Below are 19,490 nucleotides of genomic sequence, written 5' to 3' on the forward strand. Positions count from 1 at the left end.
AATGGAAGACAGAGGAATATTTTATGCAGAGTTCAAGGAATATCTTTGACTGCTGGTTGGGACAGTCGTATTTGAACAGTTATTGCCTTGGGAGTCAAAAGAGAAAAAAACAAGAAGCAAAAAAACAACACATGAGAGCAACTTGCATATGACAGAGAGGAATTATGATTTTACTCAATGGAAAGAAACTAAGGATTTATGGAGGATAAAACACAGCTGTAAGCAATGAACTTACCACAGCAAGTGCATAAAGAAAATTTTCTTCTTGAAATAACTTCAGCTGGAAAGAAAACGTATAGGGGAAAATCAAAATAAAAGACAGTTTATAGCAGTCAGTGATATAAGAGAAACACCCCTCGCATTTGACACAAATAAAGACAACTCAGGACAAATATGCCTCCTGCATGCCTTTATCATGAACAAAGAAAACTAGAGATGTATTCAACTGATTTTAAACCAAATAGTCAAGAAGTAGCTGTTAGTATAATGCATTACCTGAAGTGCATCTGTTAGGACATGATCTGAAGCTTAGGAAAAGCATTCACTGTGATTATACTGAAATTTATATTAGTCACTGTCCAACCATATTTGACTTTACCGCTGTACTTTGGCATTTCCTATTATGAATACTGACTCACAAATAAAACAATAAAAGAAAATATAAGGATGTGACAATACACCCATGTTTAATGATAAACAGCTGATATCCTGATTTGCTTCTGTTTGGATGCTTTTCGAATATTTTATGTGGGACAAATGTCAGAACCTGTTCCAAAACTGAAGAGAGAACATCCATCATGAATCTTATCATTGACCCAAATATAACAATCTTGTCACTGACCCAAACATCTGAGAGTTGTCTGAGGTCATAGCACATAGATGGCTCCAGTTCTGTTGTCACAAATGCATCTGATACATGTATCAGCGACAGCGAGCGGTCGTCTTGAAAAAGAGCAGTTCATGCAGCTGGACTCCCTCTCCACTTATAGAAGACAATTGTCTCTTCAAGACAATATGAATCATCACCCTACTATCCTCACTAAACTTCAATTGCTTATTGCACGTGAAATGTTTTACTTCTATCTAAATGACACTTTCCTCCTCCCTAAGCATGCCAAATAGATAAACCAACATTATTTGACATGGAGAAAGTTTCATTCCAGACAGGGAGAGAAGGCTGGACTCCATAACTACCAAAGAGAGACAACTGAAGCCTGTGGTCACAAAATCATAATTGTTTTTATTTGGGGGAAGGGGGGAACTTGAGTGCTTTTTGCTACTTTATTACTTTTTTTAGAAGACCTGAGTCTGGTGAAGTATGCATGAGTTCTGATTCTTTTGTCTAACCATGAAAATCTAGGATTTTTCTCACCAGGGCATGGTGGAGACACTGTTGAGGAGATATTGAGTGTAACAGTAGAAACAATAGAAGGAAAGAATGGATCAGTGAAAACTCAAATATATATTTTATATATATAGAGAGAGAGAGATAAATTTTTATATATAAATCTTTATTCAAATATTTTCATAATTTCAGATTTATTATTGAGAAAAATGCTTTTTAGACAGCAATTTCTAGCTTTATTGGTTTCAAAATTTCAAAATTTTAATTCTTATTTTTGTATCACCTAATTCTGGAGTCACACAAGTTCAAGATTATTTTGGCCTTTATCTTTTAGAAAAGAGTATTTAAAATTTTTCTAATCACACTGGAGTGTGAGTTATATGCATTGAAAGACCCAGAAAGCTCACAACAAATGACAAGAACTGAAATGCAATATTTTACTTGCACTATTTTTCAGCTAATCCCATGATTTTGAGGAACATACAGATGATTTTCTAACATTTGGAGTTGTCAGAGTGTGTGTCTGTATTGGTATTGATATTGATTCTCACACTATAATAGCACGATTTTCAATAAGATTGTTCCTGCTCTACGCAAAGATATCTGTGTGAATCAGATACTTCCATATTAACATAAGCTAAAAATTTATGCATATGAAACATTTTCACAAAGATTAATGAAAATGTGAATATTGGAAATGCACATGGAGGTTTGGGATAGCAAGATGTTGTCCATACAGCATAATACAAAACTTAATTTAGAAACATCTGATTCTGTATATGTACCAACTACTGGACCTGGATTAAATACCTCACCATGTACAATGTGGGTGACATGGTAAGCTCCTTTTAGTAATTCAATATATAGCAATGTTTTAACAAATTTGTCTTCAAATCAGCTTCTAAACCTGTGTTAGTGGAGTACTTTCCAAATCCCTGTTGGAAATCAATGGTGTCTGGGCACCTGTCTTCCTTCTAGACATTTGACAATTGCAATGTTAAAGAGTAAATATTCTTCCTCTATGATGTATAATAACTATTTTAGAATGTAAGCTCCATGGGGCAGGGACTTTTTCATCATAGATGCTTGAGCAGAAGCTACTATATTTCTGATGCTATTGACATCTAAATAACTATTAACTAATATGCAACAATTTTAGAACAGTTTCATATTAAGTATAAATTAATTATCAAAATAATTGTTTCTTTAAATAAACCCCTAAAGTATCTTCAGAAATATAAACCAACAAACATGGTCTGCATGGTTTTTGCTTAATGGTAAAGTACAATCCCTTGATAAATGAGATAAATAGAAGCTGGTGTGAAAAAATGAATGCATTTCATCCTAAGGCTGTGCTCCTGAGATTCTAACAATTCAAATATATTTTCCTGTAAGTACCTCTGAATTTAAAACATATTTCTTATTTTGCATCCTATAAAAATTGAGCTCCTCTAAATAATATTCAAATGGGGTATAACAAAAGAATTACGTAATTCAAAATAGATCTTTTTTACTCACATGACTAGAGAACAATTTCAAAATAATCTACAACTTTTCTCCAATGTACCAGGCATACTTAGATATCAATTTCTCAGTATCATTCAGCAAATAAGTTGCTACAACCCACAATATTTTTATTTCAACATAATTCTATTAAAATAAATAGAGTAATTGCGTAGTAAGCCATTTCTGGTAATGTGATAGACATTGCAAACAGAGGGGCACCGTAGAAGCTTTTCATTTTTCATGTTTTCTTTTGCTTGTTGTTGAATGCTGGCTTTTTTGAGGATGTATAAATTCCATGTGATAGTGCCCTTTAAATCGTGAAATTTTTGTGTAAATGTGTGTTATAACACTCTGTTTGTTATTTCACAGTATTGATTTCTGTTAGCAATCAGAAACATTTCAAACTCAGTTAAAGGTACTAATATTTCATTTGTAAATCACAGCTTGGCTTGTGTGCACAAAAGCCTCATATCAGAAATGTGTTCATCCTCTTCATTAGCGAGGGATATCAGTTGTGAATATCTTTATGCAATAAGAGTGAGTGCACAGACCTTTATTGTGCTGAAGTAAGAATGAATCCAGCAACAAGTGAATGTATTTTATTTATGTATTTGTTTGTTTATTTGTTTATTCCGTACAGGCTTACATTTTTGTAGAAAAATAGTAGGTAGTTTAAACAGGAATGAATCAATAGACTGCTCTAATAACAAAAAGACACATCCTTTTGTACAATGAGTGCTATCAGTTCATGCTGGATCCTTAGAAATATGCAGCACATGTAGCCTGTCCCCTTATACCTCCACAGGAAGCATATAACCCATTAACTTCATGATAGGAAGCACCAGGGTTTAACTGAAGGTGCATATTAACATCAGCCCCATTCCTGAACACAATGCATAGAGTGGTGAGGTGGGCAATACTCCCCTTGAAGTCTCGGGAAAACTTTGTATTGACTCTAAAAGAAGCAGAGGTAAGACAATGCTAAACAATTTACAAAAGCTCACACCTAATGACCACAAGTTGTAAGTAGCTTACTTTTTTGTCTTCTAAACAAAATTAACATGTTGCCATGGTACCCGTGAGGAATCCTGTGGTTCTACTTCAGGCAGATTCCCATTATTCTGAGTAATGGATGAGCAAGGACCAGAGGAACTAGCCCTATGGTTCCTTGAACTTATCATCTACCCACCTAAATCTGCATAACACTATTGTTTCAGTGGCACATGTTGTTTTTTCTGATAAAAATCTAAGTCATACTCTTACAAACAGATGATATTTAACATTAAAATGGCCCCTAACTGCAAAATATTTCAGATAGCTCTCATTTTGCAAATGTCATAGTTATTTCAGGAAAAAAAGCCATCTTATATTAAATGTAATACTTCTTATAATTGATACAAACTAGTAGTCCAAACAAGTGAGATTCAATAACGACTCTCCCTCTACTAACTGTCTTATTTGTTATTTTACTGCAGTATATTCATTCATATACCTTGATACCATTTTTTACAATGAAAGAAATTTTAATAGTGAATTTTGTCATCACTACATTTTGAACTCCATTAATATTCACATTGTGTGAACTTTGCAATATAGATTAAACTACACACTTGTTGAACTCAAATACTCTGACAGTCCTTAGGACCACCTCAATTTGCACATCACTTCCTTCTTTCTGGCCAGAAAGAAAACATTAAAGATTATATATAGCAACATTGATAGCATTTATATGAAATCCTTCTGTTTGTCTTTCCAGGTCCTGAAGGGGTTTCCAGAATGCTTACAAGCTGACATTTGTCTGCATCTCAACCAAAATTTGCTTCAGAACTGCAAAGCTTTCCGAGGAGCCAGCAAAGGCTGCCTTCGAGCTTTGGCTATGAAGTTTAAAACAACACACGCACCTCCTGGAGACACTTTAGTGCACTGTGGAGATGTTCTCACCGCTCTTTACTTTGTGTCAAGAGGCTCCATTGAAATCCTTAAGAGTGACATTGTTGTAGCCATTCTTGGTAAGTAGATTAGGACAACACATGTTAAAAGAGGTAGCGTAGTGAAAAGAAGCATCCATCGTTGTTCCTGGGGTAGAAGATTTGTGAATCTTTCAGTCACTGTTATTCAAAATCAAGCTGCTGAATAATTTGTTCAGGAGCAAAGTCTACAGTATTCCAAGAATTCATGGGCACCAAAGAGCCCAAGATATCTAATACATAAAGGCCAGGAGTGAGGCGGGCTTATCCCTAGGTAAGTAGCAAACTGCAAGTTGAGGCAAGCAGATTTCAGATTACTCCAATTCTGATTATGTTGCTTCAACCAAATTTGTAGATGGCCTTGAACTGCTAGAAAAGCATATGAGGGTGCTGAGACACATATACTCCATATATGTTAGCTGGAGGAAAACATGTACTTAATTTAGGCATTCAGAGTGTCTCCTGGAGGCTTTCAGAAGTGTCTGCTTCTGCCCACAGGGCATATAGAAAAGGAGGAGAATAGCAGATTAATCTGATATAGATTGGTACGTAAGTTTAATAACACCATTATTTAACTTATATTTCTAATCAACATGTTCTTGTTTGTGTTGCATGGTGGGGTTATTTGTTTTCTTACCAACCTCACAGCTATCCCATGAAGAGTGGCTCGGAACAATGACCTATCTAGCCAGGAGCTCCTCCCCAGCCACCAATGGCTTCAATACAGAACTATGAAGATTTTATTAGCTATAGAAATTTTAAAAGAAAAATAACTAAAACCATTGCTATAGCACTTTCAAAAGAAAAATAACTAAAACCATTACTAAACAAGATTGCTGATTTGTTACTTCAATTTAGTATCAGGTGATAAGGATTCAAAGAGTAATTGAACAGAGGAGCAAGGAGTGTGCTATACTGAAACATACAACACCTATAACATTATTCATATGTTCTCCCTTCTATTTATCATCCACTCTGGGAACTTACAGCTGGAAAAGTAGCTGAAGCAGTATGTGGACTGGTAGAAATACGTTGCTATTAATACACTTGAGACTGATTATTCTGCTAGTACTTTGCATGGAAGATATGTGAGCAGAAATGCAAAGGTGTGCCTGCTGTTATCCTTCCCTAGGTTAAGATAGTGTTATCAAGATAATTTGTCATCTCATACTGTTGTGTCTCATCAGCTGGGCCAGCTTTAGGCGCAAGCAAAGTAGGGAGAATGCAAGTATAACACTATGAAGTTTTTACTTACCTGTACGAGTGTCTTCCCCTGATTGTGAACAGTGTGGTCTATCAAGGATTTCATCTCTTACATCAAACACATGTAAATGACTGCAGCACTTACAATCAGCAAAATTTGACAGGTTCATGAATTCCTGAACTTCTTCCTGGACGGAAGATGCAGATCGGTCCAGCGTTGCGTGTTATGCATGTAAGATCCTTGGGCTCCTCTCGTGCTCCTTTCCTAGAGCAGCAGAACCCCAGGTATTTGCAGTGCAATGCCACTGCCTCTCTTCCAGCCCCACACCTCCTGAGACCACAGGCCACAGGCTGGAGCCCTGCTTCCCTGCAGAGTGGGGGTCCAGGGTGGGAGAGAGACAGTCAGGCATGATTGCAGCTGAAGGGAGCTGCAATGTGGGCCTAGCTATTATATGACACATGAGGCAGGAGCGTGCCTCATGGCTGGCTCCACTCAAAGAATCTGTGGCATTGTGAAGAAACTGTTAAGAAAGAATGGAAAACAATACAAATAAAAATTAGTCTGCAATAAAAGTACACAGAATCCTAACAAAGATTATCAATACTTAGCTAAACATTTTCAATTATTCCATCTTACTGAAAAACCTGCATGGAAATGGACATAAAAACTCTCGATGCCTTGTTCTCTGTGGGGGAAAAGAGTTCAGTCCCAGAGAAGCAGCAAGGACAGTTTCCACCCTGAACAGGTACTGAACTTCATCACAGAAGTCAGGAGTTCTGAGAAATATATCCTTTTTGTCTCCCAGTTTTCCTAAGCTCATCTGCTGATGAGTAAGATCAGATTAGTACTGTCCTAACAGCAGTTATTCTGTGCCATATCCTTAGGACAGATGATGGCTGTGAACCTAGTAGAATTTACCACCTCTTTCAGCAACTCTAATATAAAAATATAAATATTTGTGATATATAAATATACAAATATTGCAATTGTGACAGAACAGTCATGTTACAAAGAAGATGCTATATGCCTTGCATAGGGACTCCTACATTCATAAACATTAAGGCCAGAAGGACTATTAGATTATCTTGGCTAACCTCTGTTACGTAACAGACTCCTGTTACATTTCATGCCTTTAACTATCTGTTGTGTCTAATGAACTATGTTTAATGAAAGTAAAATGTTCAGAAAAGCAATGAGTTTTGATCTGAAGACATAACGAGATGAAAAAATGATCACTTTTCTTGGCAGTTTATTTCCATAGTTAATCACTTTTATTGTTAAAAATGGGTGCTTTATTTCCAGCATGAAATTATCTTACTTCAATTTCTTCCCATTGGTTCTTGCTGTGTATTCCTCATTGTATTGTAGAGGCATTTAGTACCCAGTAATTTTTCCTCTCTCTAAGTATGTATGCAGTATAATCGAGTTAACCTCTTCATCTTCCTTTTGATAAGCTAAGCAGGCTGTGCTCTTTAAGATCTTCACTGTAAGTCATCCCTGCAGCTCTTGAGTTATTTTTTGTGCCTCTTGGCTGCTTGCTTACCCAGTTTTCAATTTCCTTTTTAAAAAAAGGAGAAACCAGAACTATTTGCAATAATCTAGAATAAAACCCACAAATGTTTAACACCTCTGTGTCCTCCCTCAGTGGTCTATTGCTGCTTGGTTGCTATGACCACTGTTCTTTTCCAATACCCCCCCCCAACACACACACTTCGCAGGTATATCGTGCAGCCCTTGGTTTAGAGGATAGTTTGCACTCATCTGTGGCTGAGGCTGCTCTGCATTTATGAAGGTTAGGCGCAGATTTTGGGAAAACAAGCAATTAAATACTAATAAGAATTCTAGCAAACAGGTGCTGCGAATGTGTCAACACTGATAAAAGAATTGTAAGAGTTTCAAAATAAGAGCAGCTATGTTTGATGAGCTTCTTCAAAACAACTTTCTTAACAAAAGAAAATTCCAGGACAGACTGAGGTCCTAAACTCTACTGAAACACAGAAATTATGTCTTTGTTATCATAAGAGTATGACTGAAATCAAAAAAATAATACCTTTACAAGGCAGTACAGAGGGGACTGCTCTAGGCATGTTGTTTTGACAGAACTGAAGAAAAACTGTGACCAGACAAGATTTTCCTTTCACTTATTCCAGTTACATGATGATGCCTATGCAATTTCATTGATTTTAATAATACTACTTTTGATTTGCACCAACATATGTACTATGGCAATCAGACTGTATCACTGCATCAAGTATTCTGCATCAAGTATTCTGCATCACTATCATAAAGAAATATTCAATTTAATGGCTTTTTCATATTTTAAATAATAATCTCCATTTAATTTTTCTTTCGGCAGGGAAAAATGATATTTTTGGAGAGATGGTACATCTTTATGCAAAACCAGGAAAGTCGAATGCAGATGTGAGAGCGTTAACATACTGTGACTTGCATAAGATCCAACGAGAAGACCTACTAGAAGTTTTAGATATGTATCCTGAATTTTCTGATCTCTTCCTCACCAATCTAGAACTGACTTTTAATCTGAGAGATGAAAGTGCAAAGGTACATACAAAAAGTGATTTTTTTTTTCTTAATGCTGGTCAGAATCTATACCAAGTAAAAAAACTTGAAGACAGCATTTGAAAAATGAAGGTTAGAAAAATTAAAAGCAAAAAGCCCAAGGCTGAATCCTATTTTAAAAAATAAACTCACCTGATTGCTCCTATTGAAGTCAGTTAAACTCAGCAGAAGTCAATGACACGATTCAGATGATGCTAACCTAAAAGGATTTGGTTCTATATTTAAATAGCATTAAAGTTTCAGCCAGGGGGATTTTGAATGCTTTGTTTAAGCCATGGAAAATATGCTTTTTCAGCAAATGTGACTATAACTTGGGTCACTGCAAGGGGAACTTTTGACACTAAATGTATTAGTGAAATCATAAAATAAACATCAATCAGATTATCCAGACCCATTCTGTGTCTAACAACACAGAATAATTAATTGCCTTTCAAACCTGAATTGTTAATTCTCTTGTCTTGGACTGCACCCTACCTGCCCGGGGACTAAAAGCATACAAGGGACATTTCAAAGCTTCACTTGCTGTGAGCCCCTTATTCCCTCACTCTTCCAGTTTGCAGGGATTTCTTGGTCTCTTCTTCCCACAGTGACTCTCACAAGTGTCCTTTTTTGCCCAGAAAGTATCCCCAAGAAAAACGTGTAGCATCATCAGTGCCTTCCTCTCTCAGACTGCCGGGGCCAGTCTGAAAGCAGGGGGAGGTTGGCCAGAAGGGGAGAGAGCTGGACACAGGAGGGAGGAAAGGCTGTCGCCCAGCTAATGCTAATGGGGCTCTGTCTCTAGAAAGTTACAGGGTACAGTGGCATTGGCCACCAAACATGGACTACACCACCCACAGAATGGGTAGTTTATATTTCATTATTTCTGAGATATTGCCATTTTGTGGTTTTATGCCACACTTTGAAGGCAAAATGAACAGAGATTCAGTGAGAAGCAGCTAATATAATTTGTCCTCGAAGGCCTTCTGAGAAACAAGGCGACAAAGAACTCTAAGCTTTGGGCAGTAAATGACAGAAATATCTTTGCTAATCATGTGTAGCTCTTTAGCTTAAAAAATTAAAATAAAAGTAACTTCTGACCATAAATTTCATTCCTTTTTATGCTGAGCCTTTTTTCATAAAACATTGTTCTGAACATAAAAGACCAGTTCTATTCTTTATTTTAAAACTTATCTTTTGTGTTTGTTGAAAAGGTCATCATTATTAATTATACATTAAATACAATATGATGAATTTATACTGTAGTGGTAAATATAAGTTAAAACTGAAAGTCTACGTATTGAAAATCTTTGAGGATAAATTCATATCAATGGGTTATTCAGGATTCCCTGAAATTACATTGTCATCAATGTTTCATCATTATTTTTTCTTAAGATCAGAGAAAACTGAATTGAAATTCTATCTATCTTTTGTATTGTGATGCAGACTAAACAAAGACTGTCCTCCCTGCTCATGTCCATTAGAAATTTTTCCACTATTATTTCTTACTGCTGTACCAGCAAGAAAATAAGACTAGACTTCACAGAGACAGGGAGGACAGGCTCACCCATGCCTCTGAGCTTGCAGAATCACGGCTTTCACTAGCAGTTCCATTTGCCTTCTACTGATATTGTAATCCTCAAAATCTTCCCCTAAAAGAAGCGATGAGCACATTCTGGTCTTTGAAACATCACTCAGACCCAGACTTTTTATCTGAGTAACAGGTGCGTCTGCCTGAACGTTTGCTCCTGTCCTCCTTTATTTATGTGAAGTGCCCTTTTCCTTCTTCAGCTATTCTACCAGTGGGCCACCACTGAAGCACCTTACCCACCAGAATTACAAGGAGGGGAAGAGAGAAAGACATAAACATTTCCCACTCCTTTTCCTCTGCCCTTCTCCCACATGCAAATCTGCTTGCTTGATAGGTATGGGAAACCACACTAGCATGGGGAAGGGAAGTAGGCTGAAGCCAGGGCAATGGATGCGTACACAAAGAGCACAACTGGCATTTTATTTGCTTTTTGAAGAATTTCTCAGTGTCAAAATAAGTAGAAAGAAGAGTTAAATGCATCTTGTATTTACTAAGGCAACAAAAAGCACATCCATCTTCTAATACAATGGATAAAAAAAGACACTATTGTGTTTAGCTATGGAATTACTATCTGAACGAACGAATCAGGGAGGGAGGACGGGAGGGCCTAGAAAGATAACAATAATGGGGTAAAATGCCAGGTCTTTATCAACCTTATAGTTATTATTGTAAAATGTAACCTTTATAACCATCACCATGCAATTAAACATCAAATCTAACTACAATCAGTTACTATATTACTGCCTGAAATAATACACATTCTCTGTGAGAGGTAATTTAATTTTTTTTCGTTTAACTTCTCTAAGCTTACTTAGCCTACCTCTGCGCAAATTTCTGGAAGCTGATAACATGCCTGTATGTAAACTTATCTATCTGGATACTTTTCTTTCACAAACAGGTGGTGACATTGCCAGATTTACTCAATCTGCATGATCATTTTCATTTTAATGTTAGCACTGAGCAATACCATTAGCTGGGGGGAAGGGAGGTTGATGCAGACTGACCTGTGTAATATTGGCTTACTCTAAAGCTTGAACATGATTAACAGTCAATCACCTATTGATAACCTGCTCTTTTTAGATGGGACTAATCTGTCATTATGTTTCATATTTCATTAATCAAGTCTGACCTCGTAATAAGATCACAAACTACTAATGATTCGGATGGAGATAACTTCAAACTACGAAGACGGAAATTGTCCTTTCAAAGTGAAATAGAGAAAGGTAATTAACTTCATTTCTTACATTAGACAGCACTGTTACATTATTCAGTGGCATTTCACTTGGTAGTATTGGGTACATTAGGGTCCCATGTTGGCTACTACTGTAGCAGCTCTTGAGAATCCTGCTGAGCAGCAAAACCATTCTGTGCATTTTCCCTTACACAGCTATATATGACTTGAGGGATTCCAACTTCACCTTCCCATAACTTCACATCTATCAGCATACAGCTGTTCAAACATTCACCTTGTCGCCCTTGATATATACAAATATATTCATATATGTGTGCTTATTATCTCTTAAACAATAACCATTTCCTGAAACACAGTATTTTAAAACATTTGGAGAAGCTTGTCTACTGGATTATTTATTAGCAGTGTTAACTTCAAAATGCTTTGTTGAACTTTTGAACTTGTTGCTAGGTAGTGTTTTGCTGAGAATTAAAATAATTTGTTTTCAGGACACAGTAGATTCACCATATCGGATTTTGATTCATTTGGCAGTATGTAAATGTTTGTCCTGGCAAGAGTTCAGGTAACATTTTCTGTGCTTACATTCATCGTAGAGGCTTTTGGGAGTAATCCAGATGAAGGGAAACTACAGTGAAATATTAAATCATGTCACCAGTATTCAGCACTCCTAAATACCAGGGACTGTAGATAATGGCTGTGGTCAAACAGCAATAATCATGAAGACAGCTAAGTTGACACTCACAAGTTTTTCATGTTTACGTGGGGGGAAAAAAAAAAAAACTCCTTCAATAATTTTATACTTTCGTGGCCAAATGATTTCTTTGACAAATTACTGTTTTTGGTATGCCTGTCTTTCATAGTCCATACTTAAACTGTGATCCTATGTGCAACACAATACCAATTTCAGAGTTGCAGAATAGCTGATAATAAATGAGAACAGTTTTAAAGGTACATAGCATGTATAATGCTGGATGAAGGAAAGCTTTAATCCAGAGTGTGGCTACTCAGAACAATGACATTGCCATTCGATCAAAGAAGCATCATTAGGGCAGGAAGCCAAAAGTGACAACAAATCTGTCAGGAGAATGTCCCCATGAAATATTCAGTCTGCTCTTCACAAAGAATCTGTTGACAGAGGTGCCTTGCCTGAATAACCTTCACATTTCTTATGAGAAAACATATGTTGCCACCTAGACAAGATGGAAGTGATCTTCCATGCTGTGCCTGACGCAGAATTACAAATAGGCTGCTCAGGTGTCAACGTGGTGCCAACCCCTACTGCCCCACCACCCCCGCCTCAGCTTTTATGGTTCTTGCCCACTAGATTGCGCTGAGCAGCCTCTTGGTGACATTTATTTACATTACTTTCAAAATAATAAAATTTACCACAGTTTTGTCTTTGCAAAAAAATTGTCCACTGGGGAAGAAAAAACAAGACTGACAACCAGCTCCTTCATCCTGGTAGTCATTGTATGGTATCTGGTAACCTTTGAGTTAGACAGGAGTGAGGTACATCGCTAGTTCATCTGACAAGGTGCAATCATGAGAAGCGAGAGTAGCTAAGGATTAAAGTATAGTTTTAGCCCACTGGCTTACTGCCCCTCTCTGGTCCCTGTTCTCTGTATACTGCCATAGCGGCAGCAGGCACTGGGTAGGTTTGAATTCGTTCGATGTCACTTTTCTGTGGCCCATCCCATGTCCTATATGTGGAGTAGTAATGGTTACTGCTGGGTTATACTGTTCCATTGCTTTCAACATTTATTACACATAGGAGTGAGCTACATCATATTTTGGTACATTATAATTAGGCTACAATTGATAAATATTTGGACATGATTCTGCAGAGTGACTCAGAAGAAGCAGTGCAGAAAAGACCTAGTTTCTGAACACCTGACTGGCAAAGGCATTTCTGGTCACAGTATTCTTACACTCAGATTTTAAAAATCGTCATATGACGGCTTTTAACAATCGTGTTTTGATTTTAGAACTACTATTTCAAAGGACTACAGATGCAACCATTCTTATTTCTAGGTTGTGATATTTTATATCTCACTAAATTCATATTGATTTGTAGTTATTTTGTTTCTGGTATGCTATAGAAGTTACATTTTTATCATTGCAATCAAAACCTTACAGATTTTTTTTTCCTTATAAAATAGTCTTCCTGCTAGAGTTCTTTACTTTCAGCCATTGACCTACTAACACATTACACAGTTTGGGACTGTATTGTTTTCATCTTTAGTGTGATCATGAGCGATTTTCTCCCTTTTAGAGCGCTAAAAGTGGGATTGGGTTATCTCAGCCTTTGGTTCGTGCTAGCCTGATTGGGACCGTGTTGCCATGGTAACTCTTCCTGCAGGAGTTTTATCAGGACCAAATCAGTACGGCTCTCTGTTATGCAGCTGCAGTTAGTACCACTTCTCTTCCAGTCCCAAGTAAGACTTTCTCACTCCACCTGTATGTACTTCCACATCTCTTACCTGTGTCAACACATATTTATCTCAGCTAGTATACTGGGCTCTGCTATAACGTGGTTTTAAAGGGTCTGTGTGGTGCAAGGCTGCCTGAGGGGCCAGCTTACTCTCCGGTTTCCAGAAAGGATTGCAGTACTATCAGAGGTGTCCTGAAAAAATTAACAGGTACACTATGTAGCAGCTTGTCTCTGCTCTTGCCCAAAAGAAATTCATTGCAGGCCTTTTGAAACAAGGGATGATATTCCATGCAGGTGCAGCTTCAGCCGGTTGCCATAGACGCTTGACAGTCAGCCAAGAAATTCCCTCTGTAACTACTTGAAATAAGCAGTATTCTTGGCTGACGCTTCCAAACAAAGCTTTCAGCTGTGCGAGTGAGTTGGTCTCCTGCTAACAGCCGAGGGACAACAAGCTGGCCCAGCTATGTTCAGTTGCCTCTTTTAACAGTGCATGACACAATCCTCTCTTCCCCATTCCTCATTTCCTTTTAGCAGTTCAAAGGCAATGTAAAAAGGCAAGGTGTGTTGTTAGCTCCACGAGCTCTGAGTGCAGATCTCTTTTTCCATGCTGAACAGGCCATCATTAGAATTGGTTACATCAGCATGAAATCCAAACATATAGGTGAAAAAATAAAGAAGTCACAGTCAGAATGTCGCCCTAGCACCATGAACTCAATGAGATGAGGGCCTTGAAAAGACTCCTCTGGAATTCAAGCATTACTGCTTTTGCTAGCATTTTGTTTAACTTTGTGTCAATGTTGGCTCTAAAAACATCACCTTCTTGGGTCTGTTCCACCATCCAGTTATTCTCATGAAAAGATATTCTTTGCATTTATCTTTAATTCATGTGACCCTTAGCTGAAGGCTGTCAAAATTCTGGATCTGTTCTGAGTGCTCACACATAACTCTCGTGAACCCCTAGAGGTTGTCAGATATGAAATCCTTACCCAGGAGAAAGCTGATCTGGGACCACACAGGTTGTCTAGGCAAATCATAACCCTTTGTCTTTTGACAGAGTATATAAAATCCTTCTATCACATCCAGGATAATTAAAATATTGGCTAAATAAGCCCATGCGGACAGAGGTGAATATAGGTGAATATAAGGATGGTGATGGACATAGGTGAATAGGTGAATATAGGTGAATATAAGGATGAACTCATCGAAATAAATTCTTACTCTGGATTTTCAGCTGTAATCCAAAGACATAAACATCATCCACAGACTCTAGCTAAGAGGATGGTAAGAACTCCCATGGAGTTATATTGTTATATTAGTAACCATAAATTCAGGTGGCTGGTGATACTTGATCTTTAACTCTCTTGCCTGCTGGCCAGGGAATAGATAACAAGGAATTTTCATTTCCTTGGATCTGATTTTAGAAGTCCACAGAAGAAAGTTCTTATGAAATCCCATTACCCAATTCATTGCATGCACCAGCCCATGCTGACATAGACCGTACAATCAAGTGGGATATAAAATGAATTTTGCAATGTTTAGTTTTAAGCAAACTGTTAAGCAAGTAAACTAATATAGGTATGAGATCTTAATTTAAAGAATTATGACCAGCTTCCTCACCAGACTTTCACAAAAGTCTCTACTAATCTGTTCTTGATGTAACCACAGAAGCCAGAGCTCTAAGCTTCTAATTGAATCTGGAATAGTATAGCTATCTTAAGTCTATCACGTCTATAGGGACTACATAGGCTAAGAAGCCAAACTATATTAATATAGCATTATTACACAAGGTATCCAAAGGCCATGGCTGACAATATAGAACACAGGGAAATTTTTCAGGAGCTGATTTCTCCTGCCTAGAAGTATGAGGTCAAGTTGTTCTGAGAGACTGGGGAAATATCTGGCTTTACCAGCAACTACCCCACTTTCTCCCATCCTTGTCCCTTTACCCAAGTTTATATCTGTAAATGCTTACTTTAAGAATAGATGACTCCGCCAGTCACTGTGGTCTGTGTCCCCAGAAATAAAGTAGAATAAGAATCTGGGCAAAAAACTGAAGCTCTTGCTTAGCTGTGTTAAACCATTAGTATTACGCTAATGAAGTCTACTGGGGCTTTATTAAGAAAGAGTTTTAATATTCAGCCAGAGTGTCTGGTAGTTAACTGGCCAGGTTAAAAAAATCTAGGCAGGTAGCATATGGCTAGAATCGAGATTTCATGTCCCTGAAATCATACCTTCAGCATGAAACTGCTGACAAAAAATATACAGTCATCTGAGAGTCTATCACTGCAGTTTTCCATTTGCTCCTATTATTATTATTGTTGTTACCACAGTGCCTAAGAGGCACCTCGGGGAGCTTCTACAAGAGTCTTGTCCTCCACTCCCAGGGAGGCTGTTTCCAGAGGCCAGATCTAATAGAAGTGATGCATGCAGTCACGCATACCAGTAGCCATCCTGTGAATAAAAGTAGTAATAATCTTACTGTGAAATCTGGGTTCCTTGTAAAAGAAGGGAATTCTAAACTTGAAAGAAGACTTGCTTTGGCCTTAGCTCTGCGTACCTTTTTAGCTGCATGTTGATATTTCTTTGTTTCTTTTTTTTTAAGTATGGCATTATTTCCTGAAGTGTAAATCAAGATTTGTTCTTACATTATTATCTAATTAACAACAAAGTTGATACAAAGTCAGATAGAGCAAAGAAACATCAGAGAAAAGGCTGTCACTCCCTCCCTACACTTACTTCATTGTACTAAAAATAGCACAAAGGAATTAATGAAGGATGGCATGTTCACTTCAACTTTGAAATTCCTGGCTTTTTAAATATGTCTCTCAAATTCAGTCATTCAAAACTAGCTCTATTCTTATTTTAGTCCATTTAAAAAAAGGATGATGGATCCTTATGTAAAGATTATCCAGTCTTTAGTTCAGGAGGGTGGAGGGAAGTGTCAGTATTTTCTCCTGTTCCCTGTTTCCAGAATCACCCAAACCTTCAAGGCCCAGAGATGAAACACACCACAGGACACATGAACTTACCCAAACTCTCACACGGAGCAATGAGACAGAGCAGCGGTTCAGGAGCTCTCTCCACCTCAGTTCAGTTCCTCCTCTGTCACTATCCAACCTACTAGAACCTTTCAGGGAAATTGCCAGGACTTGCTATAACTCTGGAATTTCACTAGCCTCTATCTTTAGCCTCCTCAGTGAAGATTTAGGAGTTCCCAAATTATGAGTGTAAATGCACTTTGGAATTAAAGGTTTCTTTTATCATTAAAACTAGCCACAGAAAAATAAGACATTTAAACATTTTTACTAACGAGAGGAGAACAATTTTGACTTTCTTAAAATACCACCAGTAACCTACTTTTCCTAGGAATAGGAACAATCATCTTCCTGAATTAGTTTCTAGACAGACATCATTTTCCCTTGGTGTTAGCCAAATATCACATAAAATTGTGACAGTACACTTTGCAGTTAAGCAGGGGATCCTAAAGATGGGTAGGAAATGTGAAGGGGCCCTTAACAAGTACAAGTGAGGAAAAAGGAGGAAAAAAACATGCTAAGAATATAAGGAATTCCTCACTCCAGGTGTCAGGAGCCATTTTAAGTCCTTGGAATTGTTTTAAATGTTGAGGTCTAACAGCCTGTTTAAAATAGTCCTATGACATCTATTGCACCTAGATGCTGAACAAGACATTTAGAGACGTTCAGGGTTCCTCATATTGCTCATTTTTATTTTTAAGATTTAGAATCTTGTACTCCTCCAACATGAAGCAACGTCTTTAGCATTGACTAGGCACCGTGTGCTTCACTACGTCCTCTGATTAGGACTAAAAGCTGCACATTTAACTTTCCACTTTTAAAAGCAAATTTTAGTATTCTAAGCATCATCTTAGAATTCTACATAATTATTTAGATCAACAAAAGCAAATAAAGTATATGTGAAAGGCAGCCTTTATTCTTAATTATCTCATTGTGCTGAGCATTATTAGTTTAGTAAATGTGATACAGAAATAGTTTCCCTGTTCAGGGACCTTTGCTATACAAAGCGCACCATAGATGTTAACCGTGCAGTTTCAGGCACTTAACATCTGAATTTGCAATTTGTTTTCAAAACTTCAGAGACAATTACTCTTCCTGACAATAACCAATTTCTGGTTTTGCAGCTGTGACCCTCTGGGGAATATTTAGATATGAACCTCTCCGGCTATTCAATAGACATTTTGTACAGTTCTCAGACTACTTTTCTTTTTTCGTGCACACAAAATTTGTGATTTTACCATACAGCTTTCCTGCATTAAAACCCATTTAAAAAGCAGGTAATTTTCTAGGGGTAACAACACTTAGACATGCTGTTAATTTGAATAGCGCTATAATCCTCAACCACATTTCACTGAGGAGCCAGAAAAGCCATCATATTTAGCAATGTACTCCATGACAGTCAGGTTCAACTAAAGTATGAAGCAAAGAAAAAGAAGGAGGAACATTTAAATTAGCTGCCTGGGAATCCTAAAATCCCTGACAGGCGCTCTGTAGAGTAGTTTAGCCTGCATGCAACCTGAGTGGCCTTCTGTGTAATCACATTGCATTATATACTAGGCTCCACAGGACTAATATTTTTTGTGGTCACATAAATATTATGTATCAGTTATATTGTTCTTTTCCCACTAAGTGAAAAGCAGTGATTGCAGGAATTAGGATTCTTATTTTCCCTGACTGATTTTAGGCTGCTCCCTATCTCTATCAAGCAGTCATCTACATTTCCTGAAAGTATGGTGGAAAACATAGGCATGGTTTGAAAAGCACTGCTCAAATTACTTTTTGGCATTTTTGAGATTTTGCACTTTCTCAACTCTGTTCATGGTATCATTTTTAATGTCCTATCTGAAGTGCTTGGTCACTGACTTTTCATTCTGAGTATTTGGTGCTGTTGGTGCGTAAGCGGGCACACAAGTCATTTTTCTGCTATCTGACAAGGCAACTGACACTTTTAAATTAAAGGATAGCTAATAAATACTCTTGTTCACTAGCAAATGCTTTGTTCACATATAGAAAAGAGAGCTCAGCCATCTCAGGAACATCTGTGAATATCAGACAAGAAAGACTAATAACAGTTGAATCAAAATACTTGCTGGGAGTCTAAAGATCTGCAGACTGTTTTGGATCCACTATGTTTCCATCAAAGTCACAATATGCAGTTCTCCTTACTGAGTGTCTTTCTTGTGTAGAGAAAAATGATATGGTAGGATTTTTCAAAGGAATAGGAAGACGTCATGTCTGCTGAACAGATTTATAGTTATGCAGATCATGTTAATGATAAGGATTATCTGTCTTATGGTTTGGGATATAAATTGCTTTCTGCAGGGGTGAGGAAGTCATTCACCTCATTTCCTGTACAAAATTGAATTTGTCTAGGCATATTATGGGGCTTTTTACTGGACGGCTGAAAAAGGGAGTAAAAATTTACCTTCTTCTGAAGCACTAGGCTAGATAGCTAATCTGATTAAGTACGACAAATTCTAGTTAATGAAATTACAGTAATATTAAAATATGCTGCTGCACATGTAATATATTATTGACACTTTCACCGATACTGTTTGCAGCAGAGTAGTGCATTAAGAGTAAGTCTAGATCATACAGACTGCCATTCTCTGAGTAATGCAAAACTTCAACACTGCAAGCTGGCCATGGCACACAAAAGAAAC

At 37.4% G+C, this 19,490-nt stretch overlaps 1 protein-coding gene across 5 annotated transcripts in view; it reads left to right on the forward strand.

The window, feature by feature from the left end:
* The window catches only part of KCNH7 (potassium voltage-gated channel subfamily H member 7), a 241,397-nt gene that overhangs the window by 204,642 nt on the left and 17,265 nt on the right, over positions 1–19,490 (forward strand). For 4 of the 5 annotated variants that reach the window (XM_009676154.2, XM_009676156.2, XM_009676157.2 and 1 more), the window contains 3 exons: positions 4,608–4,860; positions 8,379–8,584; positions 11,293–11,392. In XM_009676154.2, coding sequence (XP_009674449.1) covers positions 4,608–4,860; positions 8,379–8,584; positions 11,293–11,392 — 559 coding nt within the window. The remainder of the gene's footprint in view (positions 1–4,607; positions 4,861–8,378; positions 8,585–11,292; positions 11,393–19,490) is intronic. The other variant, XM_009676155.2, reaches the window with a different exon arrangement.

The sequence above is a fragment of the Struthio camelus genome, chromosome 6, assembly GCF_040807025.1.
Source record: "Struthio camelus isolate bStrCam1 chromosome 6, bStrCam1.hap1, whole genome shotgun sequence".
NCBI lineage: Eukaryota > Metazoa > Chordata > Aves > Struthioniformes > Struthionidae > Struthio > Struthio camelus.